We start from the raw sequence: 23187 nt of genomic DNA on the forward strand, positions 1-23187 counted from the left end.
ATCGGCATAGTGAGACAGCGACAGGGACGGCACCCGAGGGCTTTCTACTGCCCTCACCTACAGCACAGCATGTTCAGAGGAAATCATAACGAGAACAAGAACACATTGTTAACGCGCAGCAGCCAGAAAAAAAGAGAGAAAAGAGAAAAACAATTTCCTCACCTGTGTCTTTGCTGGTTTTTGGCCAACTGAGCTCATACTGAGATCATAAACCGCAGGAGTGGTGAGTCAAAACAAAAAGGTGTTACATTTCTTAAGAATGGCATGCAAGACACCCGAGAACATTATGTCAGGTGACACCTCTGGACAAGAAAAAACAAAACTGACATTTTAAGAGAAATGATCAGCTAAAAACGTGTGCAAATAAAACCCTGTAAACTGCACATATAGATTTGTTTTGCACAATTATTATGGTGTTATTTGCTATTCAGAGCCACAGACTTACTGGTTTGATGACAATGGCGAGTGCAGGAATCTGCTAAACCTCTTTGACCGCATACTTTCTAGTCCCCAAGAAAAAACGGCTTCTTTTGATACCAGTGAAAACAGAGAAGCCAAGAGTTTGGGAATACGCACTCTCTCCATCATAAGACAGATATGTGAGGTGGACTGCACGCTAATGCATTTATTACATCATTCGCAGCAGCATTTGAAATGCTGATTGTTAATCAGTTTTTCAAGACCACCCCAAACTCAAAAAACAAAACCATTTTTTGTTTCTTTTATTTAACTTTATTTCACAATTGTATGCCATTTATCGTGTTCTTTGTTATAATACCACACACAAATGTCAACTGGCTAAAACAATATAAAACATAACTTCCACAATTTGTCATTATTTATATTATGTACATGCACTCATACATTTAGAGGCAAAAAAAACTCTCAGGCCTTCGCTTTCTCTCAAGTGCACTTCCACCCGCCTGCTGGTTGAGAGGCCATTCCAATGAGGATCCTTCAGCTTCTGCTTACCACATGGACTTCAAGATGTAATAGCGTTTTGGTTCGTACAGGTTTGTGTTCCTTGTTGTGAGCATTGTGGGAGAAACTAACCGAAGCGATGGTATGCTATTTATAACCAATCACGAGGCGAAACGAACACATAGAGCAACAAGTCGTTGTTACTTCTACAATGCGACGTCTCATCTCATCCTGCAGCGGTTTGGGAAGCAGAAGACAAACTAGAGTTCAATGTGTGTGTGAGGTTCGACACCGTGTCTGACAAATAGTTTCAGTCCCAGGTGGATTCACCAAAAAAAGAGAATCTGAAAACTAATGTACTCTTAAGCTCCGCTGCAATAAAAGATCGTTTTAGCTCCTCGGTGGAAGAAACGCCCGGAGACTCTCCTCCGGTCACTCGTCCATTCTGCGAGGTGGACAGAGCATCACCTCCTGCCAACATAATAACTGCCAGAGTTTAGCTTACAACCAATATACAAGTGCCGGGATCGCCTTCGACCTAAATTGAACGGATTCCTTTGATGCTTTTCTGGGAACTCCGAGATGTGAGGGATGTGTGGTGGCAACGAAACAAGGGGATCAGCAGCACAACGGGAGGAGTGACCTCCGCTGTGCGTCCGACTGCTTATCATGAACTATCTACAATACTTCTGGGTTTGATAAAGAAAAACTAAAAAAAACTGGAAGTTTAAGAATAAAGAAAACCCTCTGCCACAGACTGAACTATACACAGACTGGGTTGGACATGGTATTTCTACAGCTCTGTTGAGAAGAGGACTATGATTTACAGTATTAATGGAGGCGTGAATGAGCATCAGCTACGCATTCAAAAATGCAGAAATATTTCTTGAAGAAGATCTAATCGGGATCTTACTGAACTTTTGTTGTTTTAGAAAAAGAAAGGAAGAAAAGAGAAACGGGCTCTCTTGCCACCTGCGTAATAGTTTGACAACAAATGTGGATTCTTATTGGAGTGGTCCGTCAGGTGCCGTTTGTAACCGCCATCGGCCGAGGCTGCTCCGGCGGGGTCGGGCCCAGCGCTCCGCTCTATGTGGGGGCAAACTTCTTGGCCTGTGCTCTTACCCGCTTCTCATAATCCATCCTGTTCTGACTGAAACACAAAGACAGAGAGACATTTAGAGCCACGCTGATGCTACTCACACGCTCATCTAGAGGCAGTATTTCATAACGGGTCACATATCAGCGCGCAAAGTACTGAAGGAACAGGAAACATGAGTTTCTCCTTTGCTTAAAAGGAAAAATGAACACCATTTGTGATTATGCAGCAACGGCTCACTGAAATATTCGCATTACAAATGTCAAAAACAACTTTCATTCAGGCTTGAGTTGTAGGCTATTGGGTGGGTTAGGTCATCACAGCGGTTACCAGTAAATTGTGTAAGCTTCTGCTTGTGCGGGGTCTTGAATGTTGGGCTCGTTCAGCAGCTCCTGGATTCCCAACAGGATCTGAAAACAGGCAACAATCTTGAGGTCAGACGGTTTCTTCACGATTCTACGGCTGCGCGGCCACGTTCATGTTACAGTCACAGCGGCATGACCGTAGAATAAGATCATCTGTGCAGATGTATATTAAGTTTGTAGTTGGACTATATCTGCACCATTTAACCATCTATCTGTAGGTAGGCGACTGTACAGTGTGCGGCCTCATTAGGCTTTAAAATGTGTGAGAATCAGAGGTTTTGTATTTATCTGTGGACACAGTTGTTGCTGAACGCATTTTTAACATTTAATTTCTGTTTCTCAGAATTTAGTTATTTAAGTAATGGTATTTCAACTTAACATTTCTTAACAGGTTTCTATGCATTTCAATTGATCTATGAAGGATTCTATTGTATTTAATCTAAATTAGGTCACGGAATTCAAAGCCTTGGTTAATTTCCTGTATGAATATAAACGTTAAATATGAAGTTTTACTGGTATTATCAGGTTTAAATAATATGAAGCAGACATAATCGTTTATGTATTTATGCTACGATTCATTGTATTTCAAACCATCTTTCTAAAAGGCCCAGTTATTTACTGAAGACTGAACACATATTTAACTCTGCGTGTATATGCCTATTCATTTCTATACTGAATACTGAAATTTGAGCACGGAGGAAGCCAGAGAAGAGGAAGATACTGACCATCAACCACACAACCCGAGGTCTAACGAGAGCAGTTCAGTGTACTGTGTAATATATTGTGTAATAATACATAATGAAATAGATGCTGTAATTGCCCACACGATAGACTCCGTTCAGTCACTGCAGTGTACAATGAATCAATAATCTGAAGGTCAATAACAATCGGTCATGATCCTTCCGCAGGTTCACCTACGGAAACCTTGTTACGACTTTTACTTCCTCTAGATCAGGGGTCACCAACCTTTTTGAAGCCGAGAGCTACTTCAAGGGTACTGAGCAGTACGAAGGGCGACTTGTTTGATACAAACATCATGAATAACAAAGTTGCACAGATCACCTTTTAACAATAATAATATCAGTGAAGAGATTGATCACATGTCAATGTTCATTATTCCTCACAATAATAATGAACAATGATTGTGTATTTTGTTCAAAATCGCACCAGTTATATTTTTGTAAAAATGATCATTTCTAAAAATGTTTATGAAATCATATCTTCACATCATGACTCATTTGTACTAACCACTTCCTTCGTAACATTTTTCAACAAATCATGAACTCAAATTATCAGTTATGTAGAATTAAAAAAATCAACTCTTTCACATGTTTAAATGAATCCTATTACCGTACATTAGTACTAATCACCACATTTTGGGAAATCTGGGTCAACTTTGCATTGCGCAATGAAGCCTGCATGTCGGCCTGTAGTCACCGGCTTTTTTTTGGATACCTTTTTCTCCACGAAGAAACTAGTAAAAAGTCTCGTCTATAGCCGAGGGGGGGGGGTCCAACCCTCTGAGGCACGCGAGCGTCTTTGGTCGCCTGCGTTCAAACCTCTAGTCTGGGCCTTTTCGATCGTACTGCGTTGCCTCGCCTCTACCCCCACCACCTACGAGTTGTTGCCCGGCGGCCTGTTCCGAGGACTGACGACGGTGTGCGATCGCGGTGGGGGCGGTGCGTCCGGTGCCAACGGGAAGCACCCGCCATTCGGAACCTGAAAACCTAGTGCGGTGCGGCGGCCTCTTCCTTTTAAAATCTACATGAACGCAAGCGTTTTTGATTAGAAAAGAACAGAAACTACAATTTTTAGACTCCATGGGGACCTAGTGCTATTTTTAGAACATGCCTTGCGGGCGACTCTTATGGCACCTCTGCTCTAGATCGTCAAGTTTGATCGTCTTCTCAAATTGCATACGGCCTGACCGACCAACTCCACCGCTGACACGAGCACACGAGAGCCTGTTGAGCGTTCAGACCTGTTTGATGGTGATGGCGGGCCTCCAGTCCTTGTCCTCCTCCAGGATGGACAGACAAACGGTGCCGGATGGGTAAACATTTGGGTGGAATATCGGTGGCTCAAACTTGCCTGAGCCGAAGTCACGAGAAGAGAGAGAGAGAGAGAGAGAGAGAGAGAGAGAGAGAGAGAGAGAGAGAGAGAGAGAGACTTGATCAACGCCTGATCTGCATATCTTACACCGTAGTAACAGGGATATTACAATAAATAAAGCTTTCATTAAAGCTTCTCTGTATGATAGTCAGAGCATTAGTATATCAGCAAACGACTTGCTTTGTAAAGATATAGTGGAGTAATGTCTACCTGAGCAGAGAATAAAGTCGCTCTCTAATTTGTAAAAAATAGATTTCCTCATTCACATAAACAGAGACTGTATATTTAAACACTGTCGTCTTTTGCTCATTGCTTACACAAGGCGGTGTGCCGACTAAACCGGGTGATAAAATGTTTTCTGAGCCTCTCCTCTGTTGAATAGACAGCTGGATGTAAATGTCTGCTCTTTGTTAACCGTGAATGAAACGATGAACCAGGTGTGCAGTGACACTCACATTTTGGTGGTGAGGAAGGGTAGTCATCTTTGAACAGCATCCTGAGTTTATAGAGTCCTCCCTCCCACAAGGTCTAATGAAAGAAGGAAAGAATTGATCTGTAGATACGAAAGCATATGAAACAACTGCAAAGCACGAAGCAAAATTAAAGATACAAGAATGCCATGTCTGTTATTTGAGTGGCATATTTCTATGTTGATGTTGGGTAGATCTAAACAGGAATGGGGCAGTAAGCCGACGTGATCTGGTGACAAATGCACCACACAGATATTAAAGAACTGGCTGTAGTGCGTGTTGCGTAACATGAAGTATTACATCCTAACTCCTAAGGTATAGAAAGAGTTTACTGCTGGTCCACTTCCATGTGTAGCTAACTCACTCCTTTCTTCCCTGGAATCGCACACTCCCAGTTCATCAGATTCATGGTTCCATCGGGATTCTTAGTGGGCACAGCAACAAAACCCTGTGTGGTGTGCAAGACACACAGCATCAGTTACACTTCGTGTAGGTTGCGCTCGTGAACGTCAGGAGATACACGTTGCTATTGAATGAGGGATCTACGTGTTGCTGCTTACAAACGGGTGGTCTTTCCTCCAGGCTTTGCGCTCCTGAGACAGTCTGCTAAGAGCGATGCCAGACATTGCTGCTCATTAACGCCTCCCTGTGGAAAAACAAACCCCCCAAACACAGATTAATTATTCAATTAAAATGTACCCACGTACTAGTATTGTAGCCCTAAATTGCTTCTTCCGAGAATAGCAGGTACACGTTGGCAATTTACGATATCGTCGAAATGGATTTACGTAGTTTATGGGACTCGTAGATATTACGAGGTAATTAAATCTGGACATTGTACGTTAATTCCATATAAGTGCAACGATCTACAACAGTAACAAACGACGAACGGCTCCATTTCAACGGAACTTACCTCTTGTTTAATTTAACGTTAAACACTAAAATGACGTGGGTTTGAGAACGTTAGCGTAACTAGCTGACGTTAGTGCTGCGTTAACGGCGGCCGGAAAAAAAAACACACCCTTCGACGTTCAAAAACAAACCTAGTGGGGCAGTTAGGACGTAAAGGACCAAACCGAAAGAAACTTAGATATTACCAACATTCCCCCAAACAACCTCATCGACATATATTGGTGTTATTTTTGACAATTTACCACAGATGTGTAAAACAATGTGACTCGCGACACCGTCTCGACAGCTAACCTATCGCAAGAAAGGACCCCAATTTGTTTATTTCGTCAGGACCTTCAGGCAGTTTTTGGGATAGCCGAGTGACACACGTCAGAGACGAGCGGCCATCTTTGTTGTGGCATTCGATGCATGCTGGGAAGTGTACTCCTTTGGACGATTCGATCATTTTGAGTCATGCCGCCTGCTCCTAAACGAATCACCTTTCACTCTCCATTTTTTATTTGTGTATCATTTGTTTCACGTCAACCTGTCTTGTATTCATAATAGTTGGGTCGTATGCATTATGGTTGTGCACTGTTAAATGTTATTTCAAAGAGCAATATACAACATTTAGGGCATGAACAGCAAACAACTATTTATAATATACTAGTGGAATAATGTTCACCTGAGCAGAAACTGAAGTCACTCTCATTTGATCTTGCACCTGGTTTCTACGTTTTAAGAGAGGATGAAGCCTAGAATTGTCCGAAACACAGCAATATAAGAAAATACAGGCAGAGGTTGCAGGGTCATGATGATAGAGAGGGATTATTTTTGTATTTTTTCTACACATTGTTGTTTTTTTCTGGAAAATCCAACTCATTCTACCTCTGAGCTGACTATAGTGTGTCTGTGGGTGAGGGGGAAAAGCCAAATATACACCGATGAGGCTTCTGTCATATCTCTGCAGACACAGTAAGCAAAGTCCACAACTCGAGAAGAAGTGTTCAAAGAATCACGATCGTTCTGTTTTGCCCAGTGGTAATGCTCTTGTGTTCTTCTCTTTTCACCCCAATGGCACATAGCAACAGCTGACATCATACACAAATAAAGTAACTTATTACATGCTATGCTTAACACTTCAAAGGTGCCAATGGCATATTGCCTGTAACAAAAGACAATGATGCAGGTTAGAACAAGTGCACAGCTTTCACTGCAATCTTCTAAGCAACTCTCAAACTACAACTCTTACTCAGCCATTTGTTTCACATTAGAAGGTCCCATATGAGTTAAATACTGTACATTGTACAGTTGCACATAATAGCTTACTACCATGGTGTAAAAAAAGCTAAAACACATAAACTTTGTTGTTAAGATCAGGCATATTGCCAGACACCTCAAATCAAGCACAGGAACCGGTCTGAACTGGTTTTGATTTCCTCTGTCAGCATCCCAATTTTTTATTTTTTTTTGTTACGTGTTGAATTCTGCAGCCTTTTCATGGGCCTCATCATCTGCTTCATTTTTTTCTCCATTTGCTGGGTTCACAACAAGTTATATTTTAGTAACTTTGTAATGATTTAAAATGTTATGAAGTGAAAACAAGACAAATTAAATATTTTGACATACAATAAAATAAGCATTAGACTGAAAAACCCCGAAAATAATTTCCTATAATCCCATGAATTGCGAGGAAGACTCGGTCAATGTCTATTTCCTCCATCTACAGTATTTTGCCCTTTGGTCGTCCATGGCCTTCTAGCAAAGCTAATATTTATTTTTCTGGTCACTGAATAATCAAGTTTTTCCTCCATGTCCTAAGCTGTTTCAAAGTGGGAAAAAAATATATGACACTGTACCCATGTATAGTATAACACAACGGCCTCGCCATTTATTTAATTTACATTTGTAAAATAATTCATCAAGAAATCATCAAGAAATCAAGAAATTGTACTTCTTCCAACATCCCTTATCTGAGTACCTCTCTACATTTGTTAACATGATGAGATGTATTCATGACAATCAAAACCATCATGTTATTTTAAAGTATTGTAAACCATTATGCAATATGCAACTGTTGTCCTATTGAGGAAAGTCAGTTTGCATAAGTAGAGGAGATTTTTAGTACAGCTCACTGTGCGAGCAGCCTTGCTCAGCATGACCCATCTCCTCAGTATTAGTAGAACGTAAACTATGAGACGAGAGTCAGAGTCGTGATCGATCACTCTTGTTGGCAGCAGAAACGCTTTCCCTTGTAAATGTAGCATCACACCCTTGTTAGTAGTAATCTACTCCCTTTCCTCTTTCCTTCACACCTTCTTTCCCCCTCCCTCTGACACGACATGCTCCGCCGATGCCCTTTTAAACCATTCGGACCAGGAGCCGTCATAAACACACACCCCAGGGTGCCCGAGCAGGTGAGCTGCCAGAACAACATGGCACGCTGTGACACCGGACCCGCAGGTAGCCCAGAGTGGTTGCTCCAGGTCCACCCCCGCCTCCCGGAACAGTTTGGACAGGCCCTCAGCTCCCAGCTCCTTGCCAGAGGCATCCAGGAAAGAAGTGAAGGGCATGTTGATTGTACCAGGGAAATGTCCCGGCAGTGTGTCTGTCAGGGTGAGACAGAGGAGTGAGAAACATGGTGAACATTTGGAGCTTTCAGCGCCATGTCATGGTCTTCATCAGCAGACAGGGTTTGCTTACAGATGGTTCAGTTGTCATCCATGACAGTTAAAGATGAAGACCAGGAGATGTGGCTGAAAGTCTGGAATAAATCGAATAAGTAAAGTTTTTGTTTGTCAAACTAACCTACTCGTACTTTGAGCTTGACATTGTGTTTGATGTAACTGCACAAAAGCAAATAATGGATAAAATGTACTGTAATGTATTGTTTTCATGCAACAGACACTTCCTCAGGAAAATGTTGAGCCTTTTTTCTCTGAACAGTGTCGACATCGCATGAAAGCCGAGACTCTTGTGGATCCAATGAGCCCAATTGTATTCATGTGTGATGACGTTAGTAGAAACTTGATGTCACCGCATAAAATGACCTGTTGTGACCTCTAGGATAATCACAGCCACATGAAACTTGACAACCACAAAGATGCCGAGAGCATTCACAAGATTATATGTACATTGACAATAAGATGGTTTCTGAGCACGAGAACAGAAGCGCCGAAAATGCAGTTTTTGCAGAAATCTCCAAACGTCAAATTTCTTTGATACCGAATCACAGCATGACTTTTGGTGTCTTAATGTGGTATTTTGGAGGAAAGTTTGATTATTTGTAACAATTCTCGAGTTAAAATGTTGCCCCAAATCTGTGTAACAAAAGGTATGAACCCCAAAAAAACACCTTAAGAGACATGACAGAGCACATTAGTCCATCATTATGTCCTAAGCCCTTTTTAAATGTTCACAATTTGTTTTAATTTGTTTTTTATTTCTGATTCATGACTACCACAAATTGACACACTCTGCTGAGCTGCATCTCAAACCAATCTTCATGTTCACAGCTACCTGCTACTCCCCCACAACAAAGGGGGTCTCTGTTCGTTAAGAAGCCCAGCTCACCGTCTCTGGGCTCCGGCTCGGTACCCCTGAACCTCCCTGCAGACCTGGCATCCACCACCTGGACCTTCTTGGTCCCGATGTTCTCCAACACGTCCTCGTAGCTCTTCACCCACGACGGGTTCACAGTCGCCCGGAACTCCCGACACTCCGGCTCGGAGCGGTCAGACGTGATCGGGTAGCCGTCAGCCAGCCAGTTCCTCATGCCCCCGTCCAGCACCGACACCGAGCTGTGTCCGAACAACCGGAACATCCACCACACCCGGGGCGCGCAGAACGACCCGAAGTCGCTGGTGTCATACACAACTACGTGCGTGTCGTTGCCGATGCCCTGACCCCCCACGTACCGAGAGAAGTTGCTGGGAGTTGGCAGCATGTGGTCCAGCGCGGAGCTCTTGTCGCTGCAGTCGTCGATGTCAAAGAACGAGGAGCCCGGGATGTGCTTCTGCGCAAATTCCGCTCTCGGGTCCCGCTTCGTTTTCGGCAGGTACCACGACGAGTCGAGAACGCGAAGTTTGGGCCCGACGAGGTTGTTTCTGACAGCATCTGCCAGCCACTGAGCCGACACCAGAGCCCGGGTCTGCGCCGCCATGACGAGCCGCTTGGATAATAATACAAGCTCCGTGCGCGAGAGGGAAAGGCTCGTGAATGTGCTCTTTATTAAGAGGCCAACACGGAAAAGAAACATGAGAAGTCACGGCTACGTGTTCAACGTGTCATAGTCAACACCAACTGTAGTTTGAACAACCAGACATGACATTTAAAAAAAAAAAATGAAAAGACGAAAACATTCTCAAACTTGTCTTTAATAGGAAGTCAGTATGGATATTAAAAAATAGCTTACATTTAAATCACATATTAAAAAGGTATGCATCTGTTAAAGTGGTCGTTTATAACTAAAGCAGAGGACATGCCCTTTTTAAAGTGCACTTCTTACAAAGCACCAGCAGGTTGTGCCAAGTGGATACACACGCCCACAGAGGGCAGAAAGCCTGTCAGATACAAGATTTAGTAGCAATTTTTTTGTCAAAACGGCTTCAATGAAAAAATGTAATATGCGATGAATAAATAAATATTCTCTACATTTCTGACTTTTATAATTATGCAATGGGTATTTCCTTTGTGTTTGCTCTCTTTAGTGTCAAAGGGGGCGAAAGAAAATACTACAGGAGATGGACCCAACTGCAGATAGACACGGGGGAACAGAGGGATGATTCACAGTGATTTTAATGAACAAAAAAGTGTCCAAAACAAACTTGCAGAGCAGGGGAGTTCAAAAATGTCAACAAAAAAATCCAAGGCAAATCGAACACAAAGCAAGATCAGGTAACTCAGAAAAAAGCACGAGGGATACGTACAGGACAGCAGGAAACAAAGACGTAAACATACCAGGAAGTAGTGATGTTACGAGATGTGCCGACGCTTCGAAGCGTGTGTCGAGTAATGGAGGGGCGTTTCCTCGAAGCGCGTATCGAGGCTTGCTTCATGTAGGGGAGGAGCCAAAAATGATGACGTCCGAAGCCTCGCTGCCCGGCTGTACCACGTGACTGCTTCGGGAAGTGGTTCAGATTTTGCCGAGAGGTTTGACAGCAATATAAACCACTCAGGCTCCATTCAAAATGTGGGTTGTTGGTAGAGAGTTGTGAGTTTGGATAGTTTGGATGGCGTTTATATAGTATGGAGAGTTTAGAGAGAGATAGTTTGGAGAGTTTAGAGAGAGAGATAGTTTGGAGAGTGAGGAGAGTGAGGAGAGAAGGATAGGTGATAAGATGGAGCCAGCTCGGAAGAGGAGGATTTCCCCTGTGTGGGAACACTTTGATTTGATAACTCCTAATAAGGTAAGCTAAATCTAACTCTATTTCAGACACATTAGGTTTGCTTATCAAGAACTGTATTTTTCACAGTTTCTTATTTTATTCAAAGGTGAGGTGTTTATTGTGCTCCAAGGAGTTGGGGTACAATAACAACACCTCATCCATGCTAAGGCATCACCGTGCCTTGCATGAGAATAAGGAGGAAACTGGAGCTTCACCCAGCCATTGTAAGTCATTACAATATTACAAATGCACCATCACAATTTTTCCCTGTTCACTTTTGTTTATTGTGCAAATAAAGACAGGTAACAGACACTGTATTTATTCTCTTTTAACCAGCCACCAGAAAACAAGAGCTGGATGAAGCCCTCGTCTCCATGATAGTGAAGGACACACAGCCCTTCAGTATTGTGGATGATGTTGGATTCAGGGCGTTTGTGTCCAAACTGGATCCCGATTTAAAGTAATAGGATTTTTCAGCCAAACAAAAGCCACCGAAGCAATAAAACGACTGACCTCCGAGTGTGCCACCATTATACGGGCAAAACAAAGCAGAGAGGAAATCCCCCAGGCTTCCACCTCTCATGATGTCACAGGAGGTAATCTATTATTTTACATTTTGAGATCAATTATTCCGATGAGAACACTTAGTAACGTGACCTGTGGTTTCCTTTTAGGTAGCAAACTGTGGCATCGTTTAGACACCAGCGTCATGGAGGCACGGAAGACTCAAAATGTAACAGCAGATGCCACTGTGGAGGTCCAGCGCTACCTTTCCGAGCCAAATATAAGCAGGCTGGAAAAGCCTCTGGAGTACTGAGGCAAAAATTCCTGTATGCAAATGTATATAGACTTGCTCTTGCGTTTTTGTGCACGCCAGCATCTTCTGTACCCTGTGAAAGGGTGTTTTCAAAGGCCGGAGAGGTTGTGTCAAAAAAAAGGAATCGTTTAAAACCAAACACTGTTGAGAAACTGTTATTTCTGAATAAAAATGAATAAAATGTCCCGTGTCCTGTACATCACTGTCCAAGTTACACAAGCATATTCAATCCCCTCTTCCTAGTTCCACAAGCACTTTCACTGTCCTCTGCCTGCTTAAGCCCATGCCATTTTCCTAAAGTGACATAATATTAATACACAACCTGCCATATCATATGATACTACCATTTTGGGAAAATGTACACACAGAATACATTCAAAAAATATTTTATTATGCACATATGTCATAATTTATGTACAGAAATGATTTGGTCATACATTTTTGTAATTCAGTCATTCCCAACAGCCATAACAGACACAACAATTCAATGCATCACATTATGTGGTTCAGATACAGCTGCCTGTGATTATAGTGTTGCGATGCCTCATGAGGCTTCATCTCGCCATCACTACCAGGAAGCATAAGAGAGCAGACGAACCAGAGACAAGGGAACACAGGGTTTAAATACACTGATAACCTCTCCGCCACTCAACTTTGTGTAATTCACGCCCTATCTGACACGTAACCTGAGATTTAAACAACCTCTTAGTTGTGACAGAGCTGAGGGTAATTCCTACCATGATGTCTGTGTCCCTCCTTGGTGGTGTGGTGGTATTGCGCTTTGTACTCCACTACATTTATGAAACAGTTTTAGTTACTTTGCATATTAAGATTATCAATACATAATATATTTAACAAATATTACAATACATTATTATAGATTCATCAACCACCTGACACTGAATGTGTGATGGGCACACTGATGCATCAGTAGCCTGATTATAATCCAAAATAATCCAAAATAGAATTAAAAGTTGTTTTTTTCCTGAAACATGCTGGTAGATTAAACTTAAACCAACCTAAAATATTGAGCTGCATATCAAAGCTAAGTTGTGGGTGAAGACCTCCGAGATAGTGTTTTGAGAGTGGCTATCTCAAAGATATAAAATGAATTTGCCTGAACACAAGACACCTTATTCAATTAGTTTGAGCTTTGTGGGAGCTGCCTTTGGTAGATAACATTGGGAGCACACTGCCTGCAGATTGAAGCACTGACGTCAGACAAACCTTAACAGTATAGCAGCCCATGTGCCGAAACGTTTTGGTTTTAAACGAGGATTGGTGCTTTTGACAGCACTCCGTTTCATATGTCTACATTTTCCATAAATATGATAATGGTGCTGTGGTATAGATAGATTGGGTAACAGACATGGTACGATTTATGAAACACACAAACAAACAGGTGAGAGAGAGAGAGAGAGAGAGAGAGAGAGAGAGAGAGAGAGCGTGAGAGAGGAGAAAATAAACTGATTTGCTTAATTGGAGTCACTGCTTCTATATCATAGGCAAACCCTTGTTTCTGTGGTCCAACCAAGTTTTCCCACAGACTGTCCCTCCACTCTACCGACTGGCCAGATCTTAGAGAAATTTCCATATTAAGGTAAGATGATTTTCACTCTTAAATAATAAAAAAAACTTGTGAATAATGCAGAAAAGAGATTGATAATGACATACTCGCATGCGAAGTGTATCAATATACGTCTGAAAAGTATTGTTTTTACACAGAAGGTGTAAAAAGTACAACAAAAAATCTTAAGAAATACCTTCTTGGGACATATTACTAAATTAAATGTCAAAAATACTTTTTTCTGTCACTTTGATATCTTTTTGGCAGTTTTGGGGTGATTTATTGTCTTGAGAGTAGTTTTAAAATGGAAGAATAAATAAGTCCTCAAACACAAAAGGTTGCGACACAAATAATATGTTTCATTAAGATTGAGATGAATAGGAGACCAGAATGAACCCTGATGTATTAATATAGCATGTTGACATTTTGAAGAGTACAATGTCTTTCCAGAAACTACAATAATAATTTTATTTGTACAGCACTTTCAAGCTGGGAGCACAAAGTGCTTTCCATAGACAGCAGATCATTACCAATACACAATATCAAGAAATAAAAACAGCAAAATAAAAGCACACAGTTAAAAGGCCGTATAAAATACATTTGCAGATGAATCATCCAAAAGTATATAAGGTAGGATAGGTGAAACTATTAAAAATAAACTCAAAATCAGGTAGTTGCACAACAGAGCTATATTTAAAAATGAATAAATAAATACAATTAATTGTCAGGTGAAAAGGCAAGTCAGTAGAAATGTGTCATGGGACAGGATTTAAAAGCAGAAATAGTGTCAGCAGATCGCATACTAACTGGAGGACTGTTCCAGAGCAGAGGTGCCACAGCAACGTTAATGTACTCAATCCACGCAGTCTAAACAGTTTTCATCAGGACGATTTCCCTCTTCTTTTCTCAAATGTAAAATGTTGACTGTGGACTGTTTGTGTGGCTTATCCCGAGTGATTGTGTTGTAATTATATTTACTGTACCTTGATTGTACCGGGGCAATGACAAATAGGTCAGTGACGGTTATCATTGCATTTAAAATAGAAATGATCTTGTGTTAAATGAGAAAATCTATTCATAAAATGTTGGTGAACTGGCCCTTTAAATAAAGAGAATAGGAAATGAAGATAAACGTTTCACATTTTTAAATACATTTTCTGTGGTTTGTTCATTTTGCCTGGTTTGAAAGAATGATTGAAACCCATTTAATGTCCATAAAATCAAATAATGTATGGAATATAAGTCAGATATCTGTTGTTGTTACATTGAAAACATATATGATGTAATACATGGTAGTAGTAGTGCTGGTAGTACTGCTTGTATTCAGTAAATGAGCTATTGGAATCACAAGACCTGTATCCTTGCAGAACCTGAATCCGCCCTCAGATAGAATACAGACAGACAGCATTCTGTGGAGGACTTGAACTGATGCGATAAATCAGGAGAAATCTAATTTTCCAACACTCATACTGCGAGAGATGCATTCCCTTGACAACCAGCAACCAAAAATGCTGGCGAAAAGGGAGTAAGTGCTTTCACGTGAGAGCTGAGGCAATTTATTATCGGTCATTACTTGGGTCCATATTACTGGGTCCAGAGGGTATTGTCTTACACAGAAATAAAATCTGCATAGATACCATTCATGCGTACAACATTAACACACAAGGAGACCGCTGTTAGACTCAGCTGTCCCTTACCAAAAATCAGATAATTGAATAACAGGTTCCACTAATGTGGAACAGGGTGGACATCATGTGAAGGAAATGAAAAGGGAAATGACATGTCACACTTGCCAGTTTGTGTGTGTGTGTGTGTGTGCGTGTGTGTGTTGGTGTGTGTATGTGTGTGTTTGTGTGTGTGTGTCCTGTATAACAGTAAACCTGAATCTAGCTTTATTACAGCCATGCTAGCAACTCTGTTAGCACAATGAGGCTTTAAGCTAAATACGTCCACATGCTAACATGCTCACAATGGCAATGCTAACATGCTGATGTTTAGCAGGTATAATGTTTACCATGTTCATCGTTAGTTACTTCTACTACGACATTAGTGGGATTTTACTTCTGCTGATTGCATTCAAGTTTCAAAAAATGAAAGGCGGTGTTCATGCTGAACAAAACCTGTAAGTGTCATAAACTTGTGCAGTAATCCAAAATCCAATTAATAAAAATCTCATTGGCTTTTTGTCCAGGGAACCAATACGATGCTAACTTCCTGGGTTGGCCTACAAAATTACATTATCCCTACAGCACTCTATATCTTATACACTTAACATGTAGGTGCATGGTTTTACTTTTCTGTGTTCTTCGTTTCTTATTCTGTTGCAGCTACAATGCACAGTCCTATAAAAGAACAGTACCTGCGATCACCATTCATTATTTCTCTATTTTTCTCCTTCTCTATTAAGCCTCCTCCGTATCAACAGGATGATCCTTCTCAACTACCCTGTTCCAGAGTTGGATGTCACCTTGCAAGAAGTGAGCCGTGTCCTGCAGCTCACTTTAGGTCCTGACCTTTACCCAGAGTTCAAAACTACGCTGGAACAGCAGCGTGAGCTCCTTCAAGAGGCCCAGAAAAAATTGTCTGCTATTGCTTCAGGCCAAGAGAATTGGGTGACTGAGCAGTTCAAGAGAGGTCTGCTGTCTTGCACTGATCCCCTGCCCACCTCCACTGCCCTCCCTGTTGTTCTTCTTCCTTCAAAGTCAAATAAATGTACCCAGCTGGGGAGGGCAGCCGCTCTGCTTTGGGCAGCAGCAAAGCTGTACAGTGAGCCCATGTTACTGGAGGGCAATGTGCCCATGGAGCGCACACAGCAGTCTGAGGTATTCGCTGCCAGCCGGATTCCTGGACAGAGTCGAGATGAGATTAAGGTAAGATTACTGGTGAGATAACTGGTAAGATTAAAACGAAATGAAAAGGTTATTAATTACACATATGCCAGGTCTGCTCCATTTCTAATCTGAAACTTTGTTATTTCCAGGTCTACCCAGATAGCCTCCACGCTATCGTCACCTGTGTTGGAGGTGTGTTCGCTGTTGACATACTGGGGCGTCCAAGCACTGGTGGGCCGGTTTTTGCTCGACAGTTCATTGACATCTACAACCTGCTGGTTCAGGTGATGGACCAACCCAGTGCAGGAAAACAGAATGATCCCTCTGCTATTTGCAGCCTCTCGGCTCTGGAGCGCAAAGTCTGGGCTGCCACCAGGGAAGAGATCCTGGGGCAAGGAGGGGACGCAGCAGCATCCCTGGGGCTGATGGAGAGTGCCGTGCTGACGCTCTGTCTGGAAGACTGTAACGCTCCCTCTGAACTGGCTGATATCCTCAATGCAGTGAGGCTGGGAGGAGGAGGAGACCGTCCATGTCTGAGATACTATGACAAGGTATTGGGTAGAATCTGGACAACAATTTTAAACCAAGCTAAGATTAGATTCCTCGTCCCCAAACCTTTTTTGTTCTGTGGTCAAATTAGGAAATACACACACAAAATCACATGATTTATACCAGGGTTCACATCTACACTACCAAAGTACCACTTTATTCAAAATAATTCAGTTACACTTTCAGAGAAAAGCTCAGTTCATTAAATTTACAACCAGATATTTAATTGCAGCTCATCAAAAGTGACTACAGGTCAGCATATCTGTCTCAAAAGTGGACATTAACAAGCTAAGCTAGTAAAATGCTAACATTTTAAAGTAAAGAAATGTATGAATTCCACGATTAGACTAAATGTGGTCAAATGTGCTCAATGATTTTCAATGGACTAAAAGAATCAACCGATCTTTATTTCTACATTTTTTGACAGGTGGTGAACCTGGTTGTATTCAACGACAGCACAGCTGGGATGGTGTTTGAGCACAGTGCTGTGGACGGGATGGTGGCAGGGCTCATAACTGAGCATGTGTACAATCTGTCTGAGACTGCTGACTTAAACCTTGTCCAAAAGGACAAAGAAAATGTTAATGGATCTGTCACGGTAAACAATGTCAATTCTGTTTGTCCAACTTCCCTACCATTCCCCTTGCAGGGAGTAAATATACCCAAGATGAGTCCTGACTTAAAAGCAAAACATCCAGTTCTCACTTTTGATGTGTCGGCCTATCCTGATGTCTTTTCTACTCTCAGAGGGCAGAGAGGCCTCTATGATGCTTGGATTAACTTCTCTTTGCAGCTTTCCCTGAGGAAGACTATTGGGGAGTCTGCTGCCAAGCATATACTTGTCACACCTACCCATATGCGTCACTACGAACATGGGCGTTGTGATCCTACATACTCCATCACCATGCATTCCTACAAGTTAGTAGGCGCATTGGCGTCTTGCATTGCCTCAGATAACACAATCCAATACACGCCTGAACTCCTACGATTATTCCATGTTGCATTGTTGGAGCATAAGAGCCTCATCAAAAACACCAAAAGTGGTAAAGGAGTTGGTCCCCACCTAGCTGCCTTGCGTCGGTCGTTGCCATCTGACAACCCACTGAAGAAGTACCTGGACCCCTTTGGATGTCCATCTGTGTACCTCACAGGTACAGATCTAATGGAGGGCGCGGAATGTGGAGTAGGGAATGTTTATGCCCAAGATCAGCTGGCTGTAACCTACCTTGGGAAGAGAGACAAGGTTCGCATAGTACTTAATGGGAAAGGGAGCTTTGCTTTGGGATTGGAGAAGCTTCAAGAAAGCCTGAAGATAAACCTGAAGTTAGTGATGCTTCTAGCTGTTAGATATGCCATTGCATACCAAATGGGAGCCCTGGAGCATCCACTGAATCAGAGTCCGACTAAGAATATGAATGGAGAGACAAACCACTGCCCAGGGAGCCAGGACAAGGAAAAAACCTGTGTTGACTCCACCTCTACCATGAGCACAGACTACACTCTGGTGATCCATGGTGGTGCTGGAGAGGAGATGATGCTGAACACTGATGTGATTGGGGTTATTGAGTTTGCTCTACAGACGGCTTTAACCCTTGGATCTCAAGTGCTTCAACAAGGTGGAAGGAGTGTGGACGCAGTTCAGAAGTCAGTAGAAGCTCTGGAAGACTGCTTCTTGTTCAATGCAGGTAAAGGCTCAGTATTCAACAAAGATGGCAAAATTGAAATGGAAGCAACCATTGTGGATGGCAATGCAATGAGGTCAGGATCTGTTGCTTGTGTGCAAAGTGTGAGGAACCCCATAAAAGCAGCAAGATGTGTCATGGAGAAAAGCTCACATTCACTCATTGTGGGAGATGGGGCTGAGGAGTTTCTGAAAGGGTTGGAGGAGAAAGAGAAGCCTGTTGGGGCTGAGTATTTCTACACTGACATACGTCACAGACAGTTAACTGCAAAGCTCACTGAAGGAAAGGTTTCAAAAAACAATCACCCTCAGACAGTTGGAGCTGTGGCCTTCGATCGCTGGAGTGGGTTGGCTGCTGCATCTTCCACAGGTGGGTTGGTCGGAAAGCTGAAAGGGCGAGTTGGGGATACAGCAGTAGTAGGGGCAGGAATATATGCTGATGACAAGTTAGCTATTACCTGCTCTGGAGATGGAGATGTATTTCTGAGGCACACAGTTGCACAGAAAATAGCCAGTCTCTATCAGCACACTGGCTATAGCCTTCGGCAGGCATGTAGAGAAGTGATAGCTGAAAATCTAGATGGGATCTGTGCAGGAATCATTGCTTTGGACACTAAAGGTGATGCCACTATTGAAACAAATGCTGGTGTGATGTTTGTCGCCTCAATGATTGATGGCATTTCACGTGTAGAGGTCCTCAGGCCCCTCAACAGCTTCTCTGATGTGATCTGGGGAACAGATGATCTGGTTGCCTACCTGGATCCCAACCCCTGGATCCCTGGGTCAACCATTCTGACCAGAAAAACTCTTAGCGGGGCAAGAAGCATCTTCCAGTTGGCTACACCTGATTTTGTGGCTATGCTACAAGGAGCAAGAGCTGTGTCAAGCTTGCTATGTGAGAGATTAGGAGTGCAGCGCTGTGCCTTGGTTTTCAATCCAACCCCTGATCAGCCAGCACAAATCAAACTGCTTCCTCTTCATGGCCTAGAGCCAAACTGGCAGCCCCATCTTGCAAATGAAGAGGAATTCCAAACTCACGATCCTCGCTACTGCACCTCAAAAAGTGGCCCACACTGGGATGATGAGGCACTGACTCAGGTTCAAGCCAAGATTCGAAGCAGACTGCCAACACCAAATGCACCGTCTTGCTTTGGCTTCTGTGGGGACCCTTCCAATGATAACCTGTTCAGTCATATTGTACGTGGAGAGCAGCAACAGTGGAGAGTGTGGGAGGACAGTGAGCATGTTGCCTTCCTGACACCGTACCCAAACACTCCTGGACTAACCGTTGTGGTGCCACGCAAACAACTGTCCAGTGACATCTTCAAACTGGAGGAAGCTGACTACAAAGCACTGATCTTAGCCACTTATAAAGTTGCCAGACTACTGGAAGAGGGGATGAGAGCTCGAGGAGTTGCACTGATCTTTGAGGGCCTTGAGATTGATTATGCCCATGCCAAGCTTATCCCTCTGTTACCCTCACCAGATGGCACTAGGCCTGATGATCTGCAACCAGAGTTCTTCCACAGCTACCCTGGATATGTGTCATCACTGGATGGCCCAGCTGCTGACCCCGAGGCCCTCAAAGGGATCCACTCAAAAATCACCCACTGCAGGCCTTCTCACTCATGGCAAGACCCTCAGTCTCACTCCACACTTGCCATCAAGAGCCAGTGGTATCGCAACCTGTTCCAGATTCAAAACACTCTCTTCCACAGCACAGTGGAATATTTCCACTCTTCCTGCCAGTACTCCTACGCTCTAACCCCTCTGACCACAGACACCATCTCCTCACCAATGGGCTTGGGATCGGACTCAGAACCAGTTTCTGTTAACCTGCTGGGCCAAGACATCTACCTGGCTGACTCAATGCAATTTGTACTTGAATACTTCCTTCGCTTCCAGGAGAACCTGCCGGGGACGTACTACATATCTTCCAGCTTCAGGGGGGAAGATCCTGATGCCACTCACTTGAACCAGTTCTACCATGTGGAGTGTGAACTGTTAGGTGACATGGACAAAGCCATTTCTACAGCAGAAGGATACTTGGCTTATCTCACCAAGTCCATGTTGAAGAAACACTCCGATATGATCCTCAACACTGCCGGGACCCTTGCCCATGTCAAAGCTATGCTGAGTAAGCTGGATGGAAAAACTCCTCTCCCAAGAGTCCCCTTGGACCAGGCCATTCCCATGATGCCCTCCGCTGACTGCTTAGAGTGGGTACAAGATGGCCAGCCGCAGTTTGGCAGAAAGCTGACACGCAAAGGAGAGCGGGTTTTGATAGAGAAATATGAAGGTGCCGTTTGGCTGACTGAGATGGACCATCTAGGGGTTCCATTCTACCAGGCCTATGTGGAGGGCACTGGGCGGTGCAAAGCAAAAGCCGCCGACCTTCTCCTGGGGCTGGGTGAGACTCTGGGTCTCGGCGAACGTCATTCCACCCCAGAGATGGTAAAAGAGGCCCTCAGGCACCATGCAGTGCCAGAGCAGTCCTACAAATGGTACATTGACATGCGGCAAGTGAAACCACTCCACACCAGTGGATGGGGCATGGGGACAGAGCGCTACTTGTGTTGGCTGCTTCAGCATGATGACATCAGAGATATACATATCATTCCAAGGATGAAAGGAATGAAGTACATGCCCTGATCAAAAGTACTCCGCAGGTCTGCAGGCCCTTAGATGTGATATACTTGTAATAATGGGGCCAACGAGAAACATACCCTATGGATGTTAACCACCAAATGCGTGATTAATCCAGATCTTTGGACCTTTATCAAGCTTTTAGTGTCTTATAATCATCACCAGTGATATTTATTGTATTGTCCAGTCCTAGGGAAAACTTTCCACAGTCCTTAATCTTATCTAAACCTTGTACCCGTGTTGCTTAATAATGGAGGTATTAAAGGAGTTGAATTTGAGGTTACAGGAAGGAAATAAGCAGTTGTTTCTTAAATGTTAACATTGAAAAGTTGGTTTCATTTCATAGTGGTAAAGCTTTTGCATTGATGTAACTGCAAATTGAGAATTTTTCAAACTATGTACCGATAACATGAAATAAAATATTTGTTTGTCCTTAAATGGTGTATTATTAATGCAATCAAATTCTTTGCATTGTTTTATAACAGTCTTCGTATATAAAGGATTTCCGTGAAAGTCATATGCATTATGTTTCATTCCTCTTCTTATTGATGCTTTGCAGCTATCAGGCACCATCTGGATGTGTTACTGACAAGGTCAATGGGACCTGTTCCATAAAACCTCCGATCATGGTGATCTCAGACCGTCATAGGTCCCTAGGCACAGGGAGAAATATCACAAAGCTAAAATATTTGTGTGTGTATAATTGTATGTGTGTGTGTTTGTGTGTAAATGCACCATTTTAATTTGATGATAATGAATGACAGGATAGTGTGACATTGGTAATTAGATTTATGATTGTTTCTTGACACCATAAACAAGCTTATCTTTCACCAATTCAAGGGCACTTTTTACCACACCCAACCCCACCAACAGGGATTCTGGTCTGGTCAGAGGTGAAACAGGTGTAGCAGTTGCGTACTCTCCGTTGCGTTGTGTTTAATTCAGGACACGATATCTTTTGATGGCTCCAACCAGACGTTTATTCATCGGACAGAATATAGCTGGTAAAAGGCAGAACAGCTTCAGTGACTCTCATAGACAACGTTGTGGTCACAAGCTCCGGAACACTGTTAAATCAAAAGGGACAAATACTTAAGCTAACTGTGGCTAGCATGTTACTCATGCTAAATGCTAAATCAGTTAAAACCATTTGCTCTAGAAATTATAAATTAAAACAATTATACGAACAAAAAGGGACTTCTAGACATCTCTATATATATCTCTCTCTCTCTATATATATATGTATATATATGTACATCAGACATCGAATGAGATGTTTCACAACGGAGCTTGTCACAGGTCAACCTACCATGAAAACAGCTTGCTTCAGACTCGTTCATGAAAGCTGGGCGCACCACTAGAGTCTGCAAGCAGCCAGCAGATGGCGCTGTTACACACAACCCACTTGTCTCCATGGGGAACTAATGATACGTTGTAAATGATATTTAAACAAGGAAATAATATGAAAATGATAAGGATCAGCAATAACTTAAATAATATAGTAATACTAGCAACCAATGGCCAGTGATGGCAAGTGGAATCATTAACTCTGTTACACAGGCATGACATTTTCGATGAGAGAAAGCATTGAAACACTGCATTTCAGTCTAATGTTAAGTAATTATTTTGAATTACTCCAGATCTGATTGGTCAATATCATTTCACAACAACTTATCAGTGTGTCACTGTTGCATGCATGACCAATATGCTGAAAGTGCTGGAACTCTGCATTGATCTGCAAAGGTGGGTCACCATTACCAAAAACACTCTGATGTTACAGAATGTTCAGATCATAATTCAAACTTAAAAGATGATCATTTGTATTTTTGCTTCATAAACTGTACGATATTTGCA

General features: G+C 42.6%; 2 protein-coding genes across 3 annotated transcripts; both read right to left on the reverse strand.

Annotated features, from left to right (window-relative positions):
• Positions 1 to 717: 717 nt before the first annotated feature.
• On the reverse strand, positions 718 to 6173 carry LOC306787088 (SUMO-conjugating enzyme UBC9-like). 2 transcript variants are annotated; one of them, XM_079282107.1, is made up of 7 exons: positions 5878 to 6173; positions 5525 to 5610; positions 5329 to 5412; positions 4950 to 5022; positions 4364 to 4473; positions 2348 to 2427; positions 718 to 2071 (listed from the first exon to the last, which is right to left on the reverse strand). In XM_079282107.1, the coding sequence occupies exons 2-7, from the start codon at positions 5588 to 5590 to the stop codon at positions 2008 to 2010; spliced, it is 477 nt and encodes a 158-aa protein (XP_079138233.1). In that variant the 5' UTR covers positions 5591 to 5610; positions 5878 to 6173; the 3' UTR covers positions 718 to 2007. The 2 variants fall into 2 exon arrangements, with proteins under 2 accessions (XP_079138233.1, XP_079138234.1); XM_079282108.1 differs by having other exon boundaries at positions 6119 to 6157.
• Positions 6174 to 7719: 1546 nt separating this feature from the next.
• LOC306786464 (3-mercaptopyruvate sulfurtransferase-like) lies at positions 7720 to 10293 on the reverse strand. The gene is made up of 2 exons (XM_079281241.1): positions 9429 to 10293; positions 7720 to 8463 (listed from the first exon to the last, which is right to left on the reverse strand). The coding sequence occupies exons 1-2, from the start codon at positions 10111 to 10113 to the stop codon at positions 8165 to 8167; spliced, it is 984 nt and encodes a 327-aa protein (XP_079137367.1). The 5' UTR covers positions 10114 to 10293; the 3' UTR covers positions 7720 to 8164.
• Between the last annotated feature and the right edge of the window lie 12894 nt (positions 10294 to 23187).

The sequence above is a fragment of the Melanostigma gelatinosum genome, assembly GCF_949748355.1.
Source record: "Melanostigma gelatinosum genome assembly, chromosome: 13".
NCBI lineage: Eukaryota > Metazoa > Chordata > Actinopteri > Perciformes > Zoarcidae > Melanostigma > Melanostigma gelatinosum.